This window comes from Brachyistius frenatus, unplaced genomic scaffold (genome assembly GCF_029030835.1).
Source record: "Brachyistius frenatus isolate BFR_SWC_R1_liver_20210118 unplaced genomic scaffold, ASM2903083v1 Contig_3, whole genome shotgun sequence".
Lineage (NCBI taxonomy): Eukaryota > Metazoa > Chordata > Actinopteri > Embiotocidae > Brachyistius > Brachyistius frenatus.
In genome coordinates this window covers 7,024,466-7,042,383 of record NW_027210602.1, presented here as the reverse complement: position 1 = coordinate 7,042,383, position 17,918 = coordinate 7,024,466, and the positions used below count along the sequence as shown (strand labels likewise).

Below are 17,918 nucleotides of genomic sequence, written 5' to 3'. Positions count from 1 at the left end.
TGTCATTGCCCTCCTGCATGATTTAAAATTATAACTGCATAAAGAAGACTGAGTTTAAAAGCTTACTTTTCTCGTGGTAAGGTTGCAATCAAACTATATTTTGACTTCACCATTAAACACACTTACAACATTGAATCAGTCCAGAGGAGTTCCAGCTAAGGAAAGGTTTGAAACTACTCTTCACGCAACAGTTCTGCTAGGGGCAGGACATAAACAAAACACCTTCATTTCATTGGCTAAACTACACCCACATGTGAATGTGGTGTTGCTGGAGGTGCAGCCTCATTCTCCACTCCACACATAAGTTCCAGAGAGCAGAGACAGACCGCAGCCACGGTCCTTCCTTCTTCTATTCCTCTCTCATCGAGTTAATGAAACATGGTGCTGTGAAACCTGTAAGTACATGTAACAGCGACGCATGCCACCGCCTCGCGCTTTATGTCACCGCTCTGCAGAACTGTTTGTCTTGTGTACAATTTATGTATTGACTGTTGTTTAATCCATTAGAAAGTCTTATTTGTTTAAAATCTCTAATTCCTGTTGCTAGATCACTCAGCTCAGTGCAGCCCTTCAGCAAAGACAGCAGACTTACAAAGTGACATCTACAGTCTGAAGATGAATTGTACAAGGTAAGCGACTATTTTCATTTATTCGTCCATGTGGTAATCACATTAACATGACCAATCAGGCGTCAGATCCCATTGTCTCTGTAACAGCAGATCTCATTTTAATCCCATCATGTCGTTCTTTTCAGAGTCCTCCATGCCTTCGGTCACTCCCAGCCCGCTGTGACACCGGTTGACCTGGCTGTGTGTCTGAGCCTGAGCCAGCGCCAGCCTCTTTATCAGCTGCTGTCCATTTCTCCTCTCAAACCCCCACAGCAGCGTTCTCAGCCAGCTGACACGCCACCGAGGAACAGCCTCCGGTATCCACATCTTCCCTCGTCTACTTCCTTATCCACATGGTCTCTGCTGCCCTCCTCTCATGCGCCTTCAGAGCTGCGGAGCTGTTTCCGCAGGGGCGGCGGCGGGAGCAAGAAACGCGTGGTGTTTGCAGACGCCAAAGGATTGGCACTCACTGCTGTGCATCTGTTCATGCCCGGGCCGTCCTCCCCGACGTCTACCCTGGTGAGGAGAAGCTCTCCAACCAAACTGGAACCGTCAACCCCAAACAAAGTGCAGCGCCACAAGTTGTGGCTGGGTTTCCCTCAGCCGACGCTCGACTTTAAAGCCTTTCTTGCACGTCTGCGAGAGACGCACGTCCAGCTGGAAAGCTGCCACCTGTCAGAGTATTCATTGAGTGGCAGAGTGTGTGCTTCTCACGTCGGCGCTGAAAGGGCCGTGCACATACGGTTGACCTTTGACTCTTGGCGGAGCCATCGTGACATTCCCTGCACGTTCGTGCAGCAGCAGCGCTGCGGCGGTTCTGACATAGATGTGTTCACCTTTGACTTGAGCTTACCGCAGAATACGGACCCAAAGGAGCGAATTGAGTTCTGTCTGTCATTCAGGCCGAGGCCTGGCCGTGGGCCACACTGGGACGACAACAGGGGGCAGAATTACAAAGTGTGCATTGAACAGGATGGATCAAATGCGAACCAAGGGAACGTTAACCGCTGTCAGCCCACGCTCTCAAAGCAGCGGCCACCATCGTGGCCCGCGCAGATGTCTGCCAGTGTCCAGAACCATGCTGATCTACAGTATCCCCAGAGGAGTCTATCAAACAGAGTCAGAGTAGATTGGACAAGTATGTACGCAACACGGTAGACTAGTGCAATGAGCCCACACATTCTCAACAGACCTATAAATAACAATGTAAATATCTCTATTAATAAATATTTATTCTTTTAGGGCTGCATGAACTGTCTGAAATCCTCAATGTTTAATGGTATCAAACCTGCTGTTCAAACAGTTTGACCCTAGCTGACCCTCCTGAGCTCAACTACTCTGCTAAAATGTGAATAATACACCCGGCCTTTACGTTGGTATTAAATCCGTTAAAAAAAAAAGCTTGTTTCTTTCCTCTTTCTTTTGCAGAATTTAAATCCTAATCATTTTGTTCTGTATATTGGGTTGATGTTTAGATTATTTTTAATGTATCCCCCTGGTGGTTGCATGTGTTATTGCAGTTAGTTTTAGCAGTAGAAGTCTTCTTTTCATTCATTGGCCAATAGGGTCAGGTGATGTGGCCAGAGCAATGATTCCAGCAGGTGAGGGATCACGTGTGGGCAGCTAATCCTCTGCCTTTCTTACTTTGAGTGCCTTCATTGTGTGCTGAATTGCACTGCTTATTGAAGGTTTACATAGAACTTTAACATAAAGAGGGAGGTTTTTATGGAGCTGGTATTTTTTAGCATCTAAGTTAGGGTAAAGCATTGTGACGACTCGGCAAAAATGTTAATTATCAAGCCATGCCTTGTTTGTTGAAAAGGAAGGTAGTTTAGCACAGTGTTTTATTCTGTGTGGTACAACAGAAAAGATATGCAATTTTATTTTGACATACATACTGATTTGAGTGATTTATTTTTGTCCTTATTTCAGTTTTACAACAAAAAAAAAAGATTGTTGTACATGGGAAGAGGAAAACAAACAGCAAACGTTCATTCAACTTTACTTCTTCGTCTGGCTCTCCATACAACAGTATGTTCGCTATCTGCCGAAGTGTGGTCTGACACCTGCTCTGAGGACAGAATACATTTAAAACATGGAAGCAGAAGCATTTTAAGGTAACCTGTGCGATAAAGGATATTTGTGTATTGCAGCATTATCATGCCACAAGCCCTGATTAAGATGCCCAAAGGTGGGCAAAGTGGAAAAACGTGACATCTACATTAGTGTGAAGGAAAACACGTGTATCAGTACACAAGGTAATTATTTCAAAAGCATTTTGAACACACGAACTCAGTTCCCCCCCCCCCCCAGTAGTCGTGCTGTACGTGAACAGACATTATTGCTCTTGGCTCGGGCTCAGATTTCCGGTGTTGGTTTTCATCTGGTACGTCGTGCATACCAGACAAGAAGACAAGAGACCTAAAGATGTCCTGGGCTACGGGGATGGTGTGTTCCAGACACTCCCTCACTCGCTGGCAAAAAGTTGAATAACACGTTGGGAATTAGTACTTCTTACCTTTCTGGTATGGCAAACAGCAAGTAACCATGGCAGCAGCAGGGCCAGCATGTACTGTGGATACCGCGTGGGCTTGTGTTTACATGCAAGGGTGGGGTGATGTGATCGTTAGATAGCTGCAGTGAGAGAATCCCTTCGTGCTTCTTTTGTTCTGTTCCTTCTTAGTCACCTTTCTTTGACTCGTTGCTCCACGCATCACTCTCTGGCTGCCACCTCTGGGAACAGTCACAGCTGAGTGATATCAGCTGGATTGCTACATGTCACAGGTGCAAACAGGTTTTCACGCCGTGTATCCGGGAACACTCTTTTATTTATTGGAGCCAACGGTACCGGGCTGGTGTCGAGTGTTAGAACAGCTACACAATACCACACAAACCGCACACAGAGTCTCTGCCTCCGCACACACACTCCGATTAAACTTTTCCCATGAAATACAAAGTCAAAATTTTGCCCATGAGTCATAATGGTGTCTTTTGCTAAAGTGAAGCCCGTTCTCGGTGGTTTTCTGGCCGTCCATCTGAAAATAATCCAAACATTAGATAAGATATTGGACACCAGAAAGCGTGATTTTTGGGCCGCGTCTGTTTGATTGACAGGCCTGGGGTGTAGTCAGGTTTCCACCATAGGTGGGTGGGACGTAGTTCTCTCAGGTTCCCAACCAGATCGAGTTTGATCTTCTGCTCCCTCCTCCCCAGCTCTTCTAAATATGGACATTTTTGGCTTGAAAATAGCAAGAAAACAGATAAAATGATAATGTTCTGCCACGAGGGGTAAAAAAAAAAATTAAAAAAAAAAACGACCTTATGGATCATTTTGCAAACTGCTGATAAACGACCTATTTTTTTAATTTAGTTTTAAAAACTCCTTGTAGCTTGTAACGTGCACAGTGATTGCGGTCTTATTTTCCAGGGCAAATCGTTTTGACATTCAAGTGTCCTGATCCCCAGTTTGGACACTGTCGATGTGAGGCACACCCATCGACAGTGCAACCGCTTTCAGCAACAAAGACGATTGCAAATGACACATAATGACTAAAATATGTACACATTCACAGCACAGGGTATTAGGTTGGAAAAGGGGCTTTTCACTGGTCAGCGTCTGTTTTCGTTGCTTGGATTTGTCTTCTTTTTTTTTTTTCTCATTTTATCTTCTAGCAAGCAGCAGGCAAAACTGGCCAGCAGCCACCTACCAGCTGCTGGTGCTTACAGTGCTGATGCTTGTGTTGTCTGAACAATAGCCTGAAGACTGATCCAGTGGGCTGGAGCTATAGCTGTGCTCACAAAGAGTGAGCTGTGGGGAGCTAACAGAGGTGGCGCACTGACAGCAAGACATTAGGCTAAAACGTCTTTTTTTTTTTCATATGCCGTTATTGGCCCATTATTTGCCCTTTACCTTTGTTAGATCACATTTATGAATTAAAGTGCTACTCGTTTTTTTTTTTTTTTTTTTTTTTTTTTTTTTTTTTTTTTTTTTTTTTTTTTTTTTTTTTTTTTTTTTTTTTTTTTTTTTTTTTTTTTTTTTTTTTTTTTTTTTTTTTTTTTTTTTTTTTTTTTTTTTTTTTTTTTTTTTTTTTTTTTTTTTTAATAAAATGTAATAAAAACAAGAAAATCACAGTTATAATCAAGATATGAGTGGGAAAAAAAACTGCATATGACTGCATATCCAAGCATATGAGGAAGTGGCATCACAGGCAGCCTGGATCTTTAAACCATATTTTGTAGGTTTAGATGGTGTATACTGCCTAAAAGGGGCAGCGGCCCCCTAAATGGTGGTTGCAAAACAGGGGGGAGGCGGTGCACCCACTTGTCCCACACTGTCCTGATGGCAGCTCGCTTGTCTCTCTGCCGTCGAGCTGGTCTGCGGTCTCATTTTCAGAAATGTGTTCCGATATATGTTCTTCACAGAAAATGAGCCAAGGCCAATGAGTCTGAGTTTGAAAAAAAATAATTAATCGTATCATTTTTCTTTTGATTAAAAAAAAAAAATGAAAACGGGTCCCGAACACCATACAAGGGTTAAAATATGGTCAGATCTTCACATGAGCTCCATATATAAAACACCATTCAAAACATTCAGTGTGAGGATGGAAAGAGCACTGGAACTCCCAGACACATGACACCTCAAAGACATGACATAATCGCTGGTGTGGCACACCTGGATTCCTGCAAAAGGCTTTAGGAACAGTAGGAGGAGCCCGAGAAGGCTGGTTTTTTTTTTGTTTTTTGACAGATCATCTGTCTCACGGACTGCTATCAAAACAGAGACAGTTTCAGCAAACGTGAAAAAAAAGAAGTCACTTTGGTCAAAATTACAAACTTTATTTGGGGAACGTGAGCACAAGAAATTAATTTTAGACCTCAATACACTTAAAAACATTTTTTTTGTTTATTGTATTAATATCCTTCATCAGTCCCATAGGGTTAAATTCATAAATACATGATAGTTATCCAGCAGGCATTCAGTATAGGTTACCATTTGTCTGTGATTTACTGTAAATACAATTGTAAAATACTGTGAAAATCCTCATTCATAACCACAAAAAAAAATTAAAAGGAAGTTAAACAAAAATCTAAGTAATTCTCATCTTTTGTCTGAGCAAATGCATTTTATTATTTAGACAAGTTTAAGTATTAGAACATGGGATTGTTACATAAAATATACAGATGGGATAGTGTTGAGACAGTCTGCACTATTACTATTATTATTATTATTATTATTATTATTATTATTATTATTATTATTATTATTTGATCAACTTCTTCCTATCAGCTAGAAGTAGAAGGTGCAGCATTATGCCCTCTACTGGACTTGATGACACTCTTGAATAACTGGTCCTCATTAAATGAGTAAATAAATCGACGCGACAACGTGTCATCTTTTAAAACTAAAAGGTGGATCTGACATGTTGAAGCACGAGTGCTTCGTTTGATGAGGTTTATTGTCTTTGCTGACATTGGTCGCTGGGCAGGTGCTCGTGCTCCGGGTTATAAGTTGCTTTGCCAAAACATTCTGCGGCCTTCCTGTCGCACTCACAGATGAACATCTCACATTCTTTGTTGTCGTCTGGAGGAGAAACAGCAGAGATCACTAACTTCACTGTCATTACCAGAAAGCAAGCAATTGCTACTATAACGTTCAACTCAAATGTGGACAGTCAATCAGTTTTTCAGTGTACTCACTGCCACAGGTGACCTTCTTATTTGCCTCGTCACAGCTGTAGTCATAGAACTCGGTGTAAGGGTTGTCCAGGATGAACCAGCACTCAGGGTGCTGCATAGCATCATCGTAACACCTGTCATGCACTTCGCAGCACCTACAGGTCAAAAAGTTAAAACACATTTTGAAATAGACTGAAAATGCTTCTTTTTTTTTTCTTTTTTTTTTTTAAGTCGCGCAAATATGAAGCGGAGTGTCTGAATCTTGACCTGTCCAGCTCATCCACGGGCTCGCCGTAGCCTCCCTTCCCACAGAAGCAACCGTAGTCAGCGAAGTCCAAAACAGGCCAGCTGTCGGGCAACACGCACAGGATCATCTTCCTGAACTGGTTGAGTGCCTTGTAGTCCAAGGACCGGGCTGAAGCACAATAACAAGATGCAATCATACTTTATATTGTACAACGACATACATCTATTCATAACTACAGCTTTTTGTCAGGTTGTACTCACAAACACAGAGGCTGAGAGACAAGACAAACACAGTCTGGAGAGTCTTCATCGTGAAAGTCAGGGAGTCAGTGAGTAGCTGGCATTCTGAAATCAGGCCTCTATATATATATCAGGTGTGGGACCTTCCCTGTCAGCTGTTCATACTGCATAAGGTCACATGGAGAGCGTGAGGTTCAAACACAAACCAGCATATGTAAAAGCAGGTAACCGTTCTCACACTCAATCTGAACCTTGTTTCTTGTTAAGCATATCTGAGTCACTCAGCCTTGAGGTTGAGGACATGTCAATAGGACTGATAAGTCTGAAATATGTCATCCACCTCAATCAAAGGGCTCTGAGGTTCATTACTGTGGATGTCTTCGTCATCATTGTGTTGTATGCTCCACAGTGAATTGGCCAGCCTCAGTCACTGGTATGTTTTTTTATTTACAAACCTGTGCTGGGTATAAATTCCTACGTGTCAAATTTTCTTTCTTGTCCTTTTTTTTTCCTTTCTTTTTTTTTTAAACTATGGATGTAACAATCTCTGTTTGTTTTTTTTTCTTCCCAAAGTCAGAACTGAACCAGGAAAGAAAGCTTTTAGATTCGTGTTTCTCAAATCTATGTGCCTTTATGATAATTGCTGAAACTGTTTCATCTCATCATTCCTAATGTGTTTTTGATCTTTGCACTTTTTTATTTAAACTTTTAAATCTTCCTGTTGCTGCTAATAGTAATAATGATCTCTATGGGACAAATCCAGTAAGTAAAGGCTTTCGGTTTCTTGTTTTATCTACCAAACCTGTACACATATTTGAATTCAATTTGGTAGAGGATCAGAAAATGTAGTAAGGAAGTTGTGATAAAGTTCTTCAGCATGTTCACAAATGTTTTAAAGTCCTCTCTAGCATATATATACATATATATATGTATATATATATATGTCATTCTTTGAACTGCTTTTGGTCTGTCGCTCGTTAGGCTCTTTAATAGGAAATAGTGCAAGGCAGTGACCCTGTGCACAAAGCAAGGTCCTGAAAGGAAAAGCTTTTCTGATTTCGAAGAAAATCTTGAAACGAGGATTTTGGAATAAGGCTGTAACATAACAAAATGTGGAAAAAGTGAAGCGCTGTGAATACTTTCCGGACGCACTGTAATAACCTCAGGTCCCCCCCCCCACCTCCACCCCCCTCGAAAAAAAAAAAAAAAAAAGAGAGACCGAAATAGGGAGAAATATGACAAATATAAATATATGCTGCAACATGACATGCTGGATCCCAGACTTTAAAATCAATGTTTTGATGATATGCAGACACCCAAGAGGCTGGGAGGAAAGTGCAAGAATCTGTGGGGAGTTACAGACTTTCTACAGCATGTTTTATTGACAGTGATATTTACTCTGTTTTTATTATGGCCGGTACGAGTTAAGGTTATTTTTTAGACATTAGCGAAAATTAATAACATGTTAAAAACCTTCCACTAAGAGATGTAAAGGACGTGTTTTCATGCGTATATATCATAATGATATCTTGAGATTACCAATTTATGGTACTTTGAAAAGTTTTGCCAGTGCAGGTGTATTACTTGAAGGAATTATCCGCTTAAATGCTACCAATAACATACATTTCTGAAGTTTAAAAAAATATTAAAAAAAAGAAAAGAAAAAAAAAAGGTGGATAATGCATAACTGCTCCACTTGGCTAGCTAAGGTGCTGAAACCAATTATGAGTACTTACTAGGTGGAGGAGATGTCCAGAAAGTTAGATCCGTGCAGTATAGGCCTAATACTTTTTTTTTATTCATATTTTTTTGTTGTAGTTTCTAACAAATATGACCTCCATCTATGAAACTACAATTCCCAAGAGGTGGAGTATCTACTACCAGGGCCAATGATGAGGCCCTGGTGAGGAGGATGAGGATGCTTGCTTTTCCCTGCCTGTCCATTGTTGCGCCAAGTATGTTTCGGATGGAGGTCTGACCGACCAACAGCTTGAAAAAGGAAGCGATATACTACATGGATCTAACTGCGCAGACATCTCTTCCGCCTAATTTAAAAAAAAGAAAAAGAAAAGAAAAAACATGGTCTGGCTGGGGACAAAAATGGCAAATACACACTTAACTGCTTTCAGGGTGTACACCCTTTTTTGTTTTATCTTATGACTATTGCAGTAGGACCTCCGATCTCAGTCAATTCATCACAAACGTTCATTTCTAAAGACCAACATGGCGACAGGGTGATCAAAAAAAAAATGCAAACTGCAGGTGAATTTGTAACTTCATCTTTAATAGAAATTTGTCTCATAATGGAAAAAAAAAAAAAAAAGTGGTTCAAAGGGTCCACAACATTTTAAATGACACTTCAACTCATCCGAATGTCGAGCATCTCAACATCAGTAAATCATGGCAAAGATAGTTCATACTTAACACAAATGAGAACTCAGCCTCTACTGGCCTACAGCATTCAGTAAGAATACAAATAATTCACTTTGTGGTCTTATTTAATTATGGCAATTGTACATTGTTCTTGGTTCAAGTCATATATTTAAATATAGTCCTTCAGACTTCATGAAATCTACACAGACCACAAACAGAACCAACTCACTGTAACACAAGTTCTCAGGGAGTGACTCAGTCTATCACATGATCCTGTTCAAATGTTTCCCATTCAAATCAACCAATGAACTAATCTCAAATATCACTTGACTGAAACTGAAGATTGGCAACTTTCTGTAGCACCAACAAATGACGCCATATTAACAAAACCAGTCGAGATAGACTCGTAAATAATCCTAATGATTGAAAAAGAAAATATGTTACTTGTGCAATGGTACATCTAAACCTGCTTTAAGTAGATAAGCATTATTCTCCTGGTACGTTGTCGTGCTGCGAGTGTACATATCCTACGTTAAAGACACGTGTTGCTCTGGCCACAACACCACAACTAACTTTGTAAAGACCATATGAGACAGCAAAACAAACCACATCATCAAATCAACGTAGAAAAAAAAATTATATTACTGAATACTTCATAGAAGGTATCTACTAAGTGCTGTGTGATTGTCACTAAACAAATATCATCAATATAAACATATAAGAAAACAGTGGCGAGCTACTGCAGTGCATTTCTTTGACCTTCATTCACATTCTTAATTGTAATAATAATCTCGACCCTGGGAATGACAACCTGATTGATTTGAGGTCTTTCAGTCTGGTTTTCTCAGCATTACTTTTCCTTACATTTATGTGTGTTTTCATTGCAAACACTTCAGCGTCCTACACCGTCATTATTGCCTTTGTATTCTACTCAGCACAGATACTGTTGTTGGAAACGAAAGAGGGCAGGCAGTGAACAAATAAAGGCTTATTATAATGTAGGATTGGGGTGACTCTGACATTTATAACCCTAAATATATGGGTATAATAACTGCATATACAAAGAGTGCACAAGATATAATCTCAGAGTTAGCGCCTGACTGAGATACCAGCCAGCCGATAAAGTCAGACGATATTGGCTTATCATAGATATATCAGTATCGCCGTGCATGTTGACCGATATGGATTTTTTTTTTTTTTTTTTTTTTTTTGTACAGAACATAATGCAAGAAAGATGCTCGGGGTAAATTAGAAATTCTTCTGCTTGTGTTTTTTTTTTTTTTTAGATGATTCTTTATAATGATTAAAATCCCAGTGAAGTTTACCGTTTCAGTGCACTAATGTCAGTAATGGAAAATAAACTGTATAATAGTGTTAAAATGGTTTGATGACCACATTTCAGGGATCACTGAACAAAATGTGTGTTTATATACACTGTACTGCAGTATATATATATATATATATATATATATATATGTATATATATGTATAATAAAATATCAGCTGATATATCAATACGGGTATTTCTTTATTCCCTAATATTGGTATCGGCCCCAAAAATCCAGTATTGGTCGGGCTCTACTTTACTTTAAGGTTTCAGTGCAGGTGACTGGTGGCCTTTAAAAGGTTTGGGGAAAGAACAAAAGAAACTCGAACTTCCCAGGATTGTATATTATGTTATGTCATCATTTAAATGGCCTCTTGAGGCAGATATATTCAGGCATCCTTTGTCTAACTTTATCATTCAGTCACGTTTGATCATGTATTGCTTTCAGTTCTGAATTTGGCTGGACATTAAATTCAAATTGAACAATCTTAATTCCTTCTTTTTTTTTTTTTTTTTTTAATCTGTTTAAGTCCTCCACGTTGATTCAGGGCTGCTGCTTTTAGTTGGGATGGATTTTAAAACCTGTGAGAGATATGAGCCTGGCTTCACCTGAACTCTCTACTTTAGGGAAACAAAAACCGAAACGCGTGGAGTTCATATTTTGTACACTCAGTGTACAGTGAACACACCGGGCTGGAATTGAACAGACGGTCTGGGATCAAATGGGCTTGTATAGTAAGGTGGTCACATACTTCTTCTTATAGCGATGTGTAGCACTGAGCACCATCACGCCATCCTGTGACAGAAAAAGACAACATGGAAAATAGAAATGAACTCAGAACTTCTAAACAATGAAATGCAGGTTTCCAGTTAAGACTCATGTTGTCCTTATGTGAACAGCGTTATCAGTCTTACCACGTGCTGTGTTACCAGACTGTAGACCAGTGCATTTAGTGAACAATTGTTTGAAGACATTAAACATGTGCACTTGTATTTCTATTGTTCTGATAACAAAGTGAGTCTGTTAGGCTTATTTTCTAGTCGCTATGAAGTCACCCATTATTCATTTTATTTAGCAGCGTTAGTCAGATATAAAAAAAAACGTTAGTAGGCTTTGAAAGCAGCATTAGACATCTAATACGGTTTCAGCAGGGACGTACAGACTGTTTTCAAGCCGTCAATGCATCTATGAAAATCAATATTCATCGCTAACGTCAAAGTTTCCATATAAACATGGCGGCATTGTATCTGTTCCCCGTTGAACTCTTTGATGTCTCTTTGAAGAGAATGACAACACTGAAACCAAAAATTATCACTCCAGGTGAAACCAAATGGGAAAAAAAAAAGCAAATAACGAACTACCCGAGCAGCTGCCAAGTGAAATGGAAAATGGTGAATCATTAAATGATAATCCACCGGCAGGGCACACGTGTGAATTCTGCAATTCTTCCCCCCTCCCCCCCCCTATTTAATCTCGTCTTGTATATCTCCACATGTGCGTTCAGTTTGTTTTTCCTGTCACAATGTTGAAAGAAGGGAAATTATCTGACCTTCAGGTGGTCCTTCTGTCCTATTAGCAGCTTGTTGGCATTCCATTTGTACAATCTGCTGCGCAAGCTACGGGTTAGTTGGCCAACGGCAGCGCTCACACTTTGTATTAAAAATGCCATCAAAAGCCTGGACATTTCTCATCTGTCAACCCACGCACGGTTTTCCAACATGTCAGCGGGCACGTGGCGCCGAAAAATATCTCGCACACACACACACACACACACAAAGAAAAAAAAACAACCAACGTATTTGGTGTCATTCAGTCGACCTGTGACCTGACCTTAATGGAAAGAGCATAGAGGTGGTTGAGCATGACGTGGTTGGGTTCTGGGAGCAGTGCAGGGTCACACTGGATGGAAAAAGATCAAGAAAAACAGAGACGAAACAAAAGGGTGTTGAACCAGGTTTTTCCATTTCCACGTTTTCTATTTCTGTATATCTGTTTGTTTATTGTAGAAATGTAGATAAATTACTCGCTTTATACATGCCGATGTACTTTAAATGAAGAAGTTTCGTGAGAATTCACAGCGGAAACAAAATGAGGCAACAGCAGATCTAATCCGATTGCGTCGCAGCTACTTACGGATATTCCGGTGTCTTTGTTGAGGATGACCTGCAGGAGGTGAGGTGGAAGTATGGGTGGAGACTTAAACTTCTCCTCCTGTTTAGGAATATATGCATCCTGATGATACGGCCCGGGAGGAGAGCTGGACAGGTCTGATGGAGGGAGGGTGGAATAGTTTGACGGAGGCAGAACATCGGTTTCAAACACTCCCGCAGACCTGAATAGAAATCTCGCCCTCTGTTTGCAACATTTTTACTGAAAATTTCAACGAGTGTTAAATAGGAAATAAAAACAATAAATTAAAAAATTTTTTTTAAAAAAAATCAAGATTTACATTATTTTTGCAACCTTTTTTTTTCATTCCTGCATCAGTCGGTCTTAACGAAGCAGAAATAAAAACGGTGGTATTTCGGCACTCACCTGACATGTCGGAACATTTCTGCGAATCCACCATCAGAGCGTCAAACACCTCAAAGTCAGTTTTCTTCACCTGGATGATATTGTTGACGGTGCCGAGCTGGCTGGTTACAACAGGCTGTTGGAAAATCAAATTCACAAGTAAAGCTCCAGCGAATGCACCGGGAAGACACAATATTATATTAATGAGATCAAATATATATATATATATATATATATTTACAAAGCATAATCCCCAAAGCATTTTACAATAATTCAAAGTATTTCTCTGTTGATGTCCGCACTGCTCAAGTTGTCAAGTCAACAGTATATGTAATGTACTATTTTACAAGTCTGTTGCTGTACTTTAGCAGAGAAACAGGCTGTTTATTAACACAAGATGCTGTAAGAGGTCCGTCCCTCAGATTAGTGCTTGCAACAAGAGAAAATATGGCGTCGTCCTTCCAGGCTGCAGAGTTACAGCAGAACTGTGATGCCTTTTCATTTGCAGACACCGGTGGTAACTATTACAGGAGACTGCCGTGGAAATTCCCCAGTACAAGACATACAGTCTGAGACGGCCTCCGCGTGCCGTGTGCTCTGGGTGGACGGTGAGTGGGGTTGTGTATCGTTAAAAAAAAATGCCAATACCGGTACCAGTACGATACCTTGGCTTTATTACCAGCTCCGTAACAATAGGTGTTTCTGTACCACTTTTATAATGCGCATTCTGAGAAAAAGAAGATCAAAATCACACATTACCGAACAATTTTTAAAGCAACACGCACTTCGAAAGGGGAGTGTGTAACCTGTGTTACTCCGTAATGGAAATGTACAGATGTTTTCCTAAACACCTCACATGCAGACTATAGGTAGATGCTACAGTTTGCAGAATATCCTCCGATATTCCTTAACATGCCATCGTTAAGACGCTACAATTTACCGATGTTCCCTGAACACCTGGAACGCTACCTGCAGACACCGACTAACCTGCTGCACGCAGAGAAGCCTCCACTTACTGCAACTCAAGACAGCGATGTGGCCAAAAAGTGAGTTTGAAAAGAGGAAAGTAAGTCGTTCTAATCAAGTACAGCAAGCTGAAACGGGCTGATAACTCGATTAGAGCCTCTGCATGGTAAATGCTGCGGCTCGCTGATCAGATTTAACTCTTTGAGCTAATGGGAGCAAAAGGTTTGTATTTCTAAGCAAAAATGTATCAGTGTGGACACGGCCTCGGTATGGAAATTTGGTACAGAGTGAAAAGGGAGATTTCAATAGTAAATGCTATCAAAGCAAGCAGTCGGTGCCATCAAAAGGTTTGTTGGACAAAAGGTCGCATATAAGTGAGAGAGTGATGGCTGACCTCGGCTGGGTCATGGGTCCACTGGCCATCCACATAAAACTTGTACTGATGCTCCCCTTCAGGTAGATCGACAATCGCCACAAAGGTGTTCTGACTTTGGCGGATGACAGGGGAGAGCGTTTGACACAGTTAGTGCAGAACTTCTCCAACCTCATCAATAATGTGCATCTCCTCGCTCATTAGTCAGCTGCTTTTAGACGACGTGTTAAAAAATGATGGAGAAAACCAACCTTACACCAGATACTTAAGAGGAACAGTGAAATTTGAATACCAAAAAGCTGTTTCATTAAAAAAAAAAATACTCTACAATAATAAGGTTCTGTCACAGGTGTTAACAGCCAAACGTTGAAGTTACACCTGAATAAGACGTTATCTCACCGAGTTCAGACCGTGCTCTCTCACCTTCTAATCAGGGGAATCTTGTTGGCCCAGTTGTTGAAGGATCCCGAGAGGTAGACCTCCTTCCCGTCTCCAGTCCAGCGGAAGACTGTCGGTCGATCCAGCATCGGCCCTTTGTCTTCTGCTTCTAGGTCTTGCTGCCATGCAAGGAACTCCTCCTTCCCCAGAGGAGCCTGAAACACCCACCAGACGTACAGTAAGACATTTGTTCATTTATGTCAAGTCTGCATTCGCCCAAAGACTTGGGGTTTGTCAAAGATATGTGCCTTAATGACTTACCTTCAAGTCTTCCCCGTGAAAAATATCCGCATCCTCAGGGCTATCCATCAGGATTTTTGGCCTCTCTCCCTCTTTGGTACCCCGGCTGTCCCTCCGCAGAGCCTTCTCCCCCTGGCCCATCGCTGCCCTCTCGCTGCTTGTATTCCCCATGGCTCTGTCTTCTTGTGGGCCGTTACAAGGTCACTGCGAGTGGAGTTGAACCAGTTCAGTAAAGCCGACCAGAAACGGAGAAAAGACTGCACAAGAGCCGGCGGTTTAAACAACGTAATTAATCATTAATAGCTGCGACAGGAGAACTGGTAACAAAACCTGCTTTTAAAGAACTGCATCTCTTAAACCGGACATTTCAAGGTACTAAAACTCCCGAGTGGCTTCAACAGCAGAATGTGACAAACCAAAACATGCAGGTGGAGAATTACAAGCAGCAGTAAGTTAGAATCATGCGGAGCGACTTGACGAGACTTCTACATTTCCCACAACGTCGTATGACGTATGACGGCTGAAGCTGTGAGTTCTTTGCGCAGTATGGATTTGTTTACGTAAAGTGTGATCACAGAACAATTCCTGCATCTGAGGACTGAGTAGCAGGGGTGAGTATATTTTTCAAGGGCGTCCTCCCCGGGCTCATGCACTGTCAGAGTTGAACTGTGCCGTTACGTTATGTTCAGTACTGTCCAAACATAACATTTCTTTCAACACGATACCTTATTTCTGTAAAAGGACCAGTGTCTTTGTGTGATTACGCCCTTTTCCACAGAGCACAGTGTATTTCCTACATTATTGCTGACCATTTATAAACAACAAAACGTATTGAAATAGCTTCTGCCATTCTTCGGCTGACATTCATTTTACTATCGTATAAAAATATTTATGCAAAGACCTTCTTCAGATAGAAAATCCTTCACACTGTAAACATGTATTAGGTCTTTTTTTTTTTTTTGGTACATTTTCCTCTACTTATTTCTGTATAGCATTAGTGAAGCATGGTCAACTTTAATCTGCACTGCCATCTGTATAAGTAAGCAGTGGTAGTATGACTTTGACAAAAGAACAGCAGGTATAGCATTCGCAGTGATGGATTACATATTATATCATTCTCAATGCCAAATACATTTCTCACTGCTATAAAATGAAATACAACTAAGCCAAACGGCCAAAGGTGACACTGTAGACTTTTTTCCTCTGTCGTATTATTTTCTTGGTTTAACTGTCACTAATATATTGTATTAACTCAGTTTAATGTGACCCGTAAGGGTGACAGGAAAAGAGTGTATGTGATCAAACAGGGTTTCTGTGAGGGCTGATGTTAAATAGCTCAAACACCGTAGGTTTTTGAATGAAATGTGAAAATAATCGCCCAACTCCGATCAGTGTCTGATCATAAAAAATCAATCATCATCAAACGTAAGAAAAAAAATGGTTGATTATGATTTTTGATGTAGTTAGTGGTGAAAAGGTACTCATGTACTGTATCTAAGTACAATGTTGAGGTATGTATAGTTTACTTCGGTATTTCCATTTGATGTTAAGACTTCTACTCCACTATATTTATATGAATTATAGTTCTACTTCACTACCTTTTCTTTATTCGACAGCTTTAGTTACTTTCCAGATGACATTTTGACACGAGGGATACTATAATAAGATTTCAAAATATGGCAAATTGTTCAAACATCAAACCAGTGGTTTCCAAACCATTTGCCTCCTCATGTCTTATAATGTAGTCATTATATAGTGTAGTCAGGGTTGGATTTCTAACGTCTGAGTTGTTAACAGCTCCACCGAATAGGGATAATTCCTTCTAAACTTCTGATGGTTCCCTTTCAATAAATGTCCGAATATCTCAGTAAAATCAAAGATTAAAGGAAAACTGAAAACAGATTTGTGCATCAAAACGTGTTTGTTTTTTGTTTTTTTTCTCCCTCTGCCAATAATCATCGGATGTATCTGCTGACCCTGAATATAAAACTGGACATAAAAGTGACACACGTCATATATGACGTCACAGGGACCGAACCGCTACTTTTACTCTCTAGAATTGTAATTACATTTTACTGCAAGTGCTTTCTTACTGTTGCTCGAGTAGGACTTCCCGTGCAGGACCTTCACCTGTAATGACGTACTGTTATATTACCGTCATGTAATTTGTAACGCGTTCGTGCCCAAGTAAAACGACCATTACTGCGTGAAAAGTTCACGCCAGCTCATCTTCAAATCGGGCGTGAAAGACCTCCAGTGTCAACTCGCGTGGGGGTCACAGCTTCTCCCGCCGATGTCGACTACACGGCAGGTCGTTTACTTCCCGACTAAATGAACCCCCCTCCAACCCCAGAAAAGAGGCGACGTGACGTCCCGGTGAAGCTAACGAGGTGTAGCAGCTGGCCTCGGTGCGTGGACTCCCGCAGCGGCGCCGCACAAAGTGTCAACAACTCAAAGAGTGAACGCACCGACGGACAGTTTATTTGAGCCTTTTTTTTTTTTTTTTTTTTTTTTTACCTGAGAAACGGTCTCCGTCGCAGTTATCTGCGTCAGCCCGTCAGCTCCATTTCACCAGATAACAAACCATTTGGTGATGATGCTAAAACAAACCCTCCCCTCCCTCGTGTGCGCATGCGCAAAGGATCCTACTGAGAAATATGGTCATTCTTTGAAAACAAGGTGCAATATGTCTCTCCCTTATCAGCTGTTATCTCAAAAACACATTTATTATCTTATCAACGTGGATATATTCTGTTACGATGGGTATATATATCCATCCATATGTAGTGTTTGATCACTATTATTTGTATTCGATATCTCTATGTAGGTAGAGGTGTAATTTGATATAGTCAACACTAGATGGTATTACAGCTCTCTTTGCATAGTCCCATATAGACGGTCTATAGCCTTGTCACA

The 17,918-nt window shown here is 40.7% G+C and overlaps 3 protein-coding genes across 4 annotated transcripts; 1 reads left to right on the top strand and 2 right to left on the bottom strand.

Moving 5' to 3' along the window:
• Positions 1-323: 323 nt before the first annotated feature.
• On the top strand, positions 324-1,979 carry ppp1r3c2a (protein phosphatase 1 regulatory subunit 3C2, duplicate a). Its single transcript, XM_069707157.1, has 3 exons — positions 324-395; positions 548-629; positions 755-1,979. The coding sequence occupies exons 2-3, from the start codon at positions 616-618 to the stop codon at positions 1,764-1,766; spliced, it is 1,026 nt and encodes a 341-aa protein (XP_069563258.1). The 5' UTR covers positions 324-395; positions 548-615; the 3' UTR covers positions 1,767-1,979.
• A 3,732-nt stretch (positions 1,980-5,711) lies between these two features.
• LOC138624670 (phospholipase A2, minor isoenzyme-like) lies at positions 5,712-7,945 on the bottom strand. The gene is made up of 4 exons (XM_069705040.1): positions 6,792-7,945; positions 6,552-6,699; positions 6,306-6,439; positions 5,712-6,189 (listed from the first exon to the last, which is right to left on the bottom strand). Exons 1-4 carry the CDS (start codon positions 6,838-6,840, stop codon positions 6,062-6,064), a joined length of 459 nt encoding a protein of 152 aa, XP_069561141.1. The 5' UTR covers positions 6,841-7,945; the 3' UTR covers positions 5,712-6,061.
• A 1,088-nt stretch (positions 7,946-9,033) lies between these two features.
• Positions 9,034-17,615, bottom strand: prkab1a (protein kinase, AMP-activated, beta 1 non-catalytic subunit, a). Of its 2 annotated transcripts, none has more exons than XM_069705019.1 (8): positions 17,520-17,615; positions 15,024-15,206; positions 14,748-14,917; positions 14,346-14,439; positions 13,007-13,121; positions 12,605-12,738; positions 12,302-12,370; positions 9,034-11,266 (listed from the first exon to the last, which is right to left on the bottom strand). In XM_069705019.1, exons 2-8 carry the CDS (start codon positions 15,171-15,173, stop codon positions 11,189-11,191), a joined length of 810 nt encoding a protein of 269 aa, XP_069561120.1. In that variant the 5' UTR covers positions 15,174-15,206; positions 17,520-17,615; the 3' UTR covers positions 9,034-11,188. The 2 variants fall into 2 exon arrangements, with proteins under 2 accessions (XP_069561120.1, XP_069561128.1); XM_069705027.1 differs by lacking the exon at positions 17,520-17,615 and adding an exon at positions 17,186-17,281.
• Between the last annotated feature and the right edge of the window lie 303 nt (positions 17,616-17,918).

Coding starts and splice junctions, on each gene's coding strand:
- LOC138624670 (XM_069705040.1), bottom strand. CDS start 6,840: ATGAAGACTCTCCAGACTGTGTTTGTCTTGTCTCTCAGCCTCTGTGTT. Junction 6,700..6,791: donor GTCTCTCAGCCTCTGTGTTT/GTGAGTACAACC, acceptor ATTGTGCTTCAG/CCCGGTCCTTGGACTACAAG. Junction 6,190..6,305: donor TAAGAAGGTCACCTGTGGCA/GTGAGTACACTG, acceptor TTTCTCCTCCAG/ACGACAACAAAGAATGTGAG.
- prkab1a (XM_069705019.1), bottom strand. CDS start 15,173: ATGGGGAATACAAGCAGCGAGAGGGCAGCGATGGGCCAGGGGGAGAAG. Junction 13,122..14,345: donor GGACCCATGACCCAGCCGAG/GTCAGCCATCAC, acceptor ATTTTCCAACAG/CCTGTTGTAACCAGCCAGCT. Junction 11,267..12,301: donor TCTATGCTCTTTCCATTAAG/GTCAGGTCACAG, acceptor TTTCTGTCACAG/GATGGCGTGATGGTGCTCAG.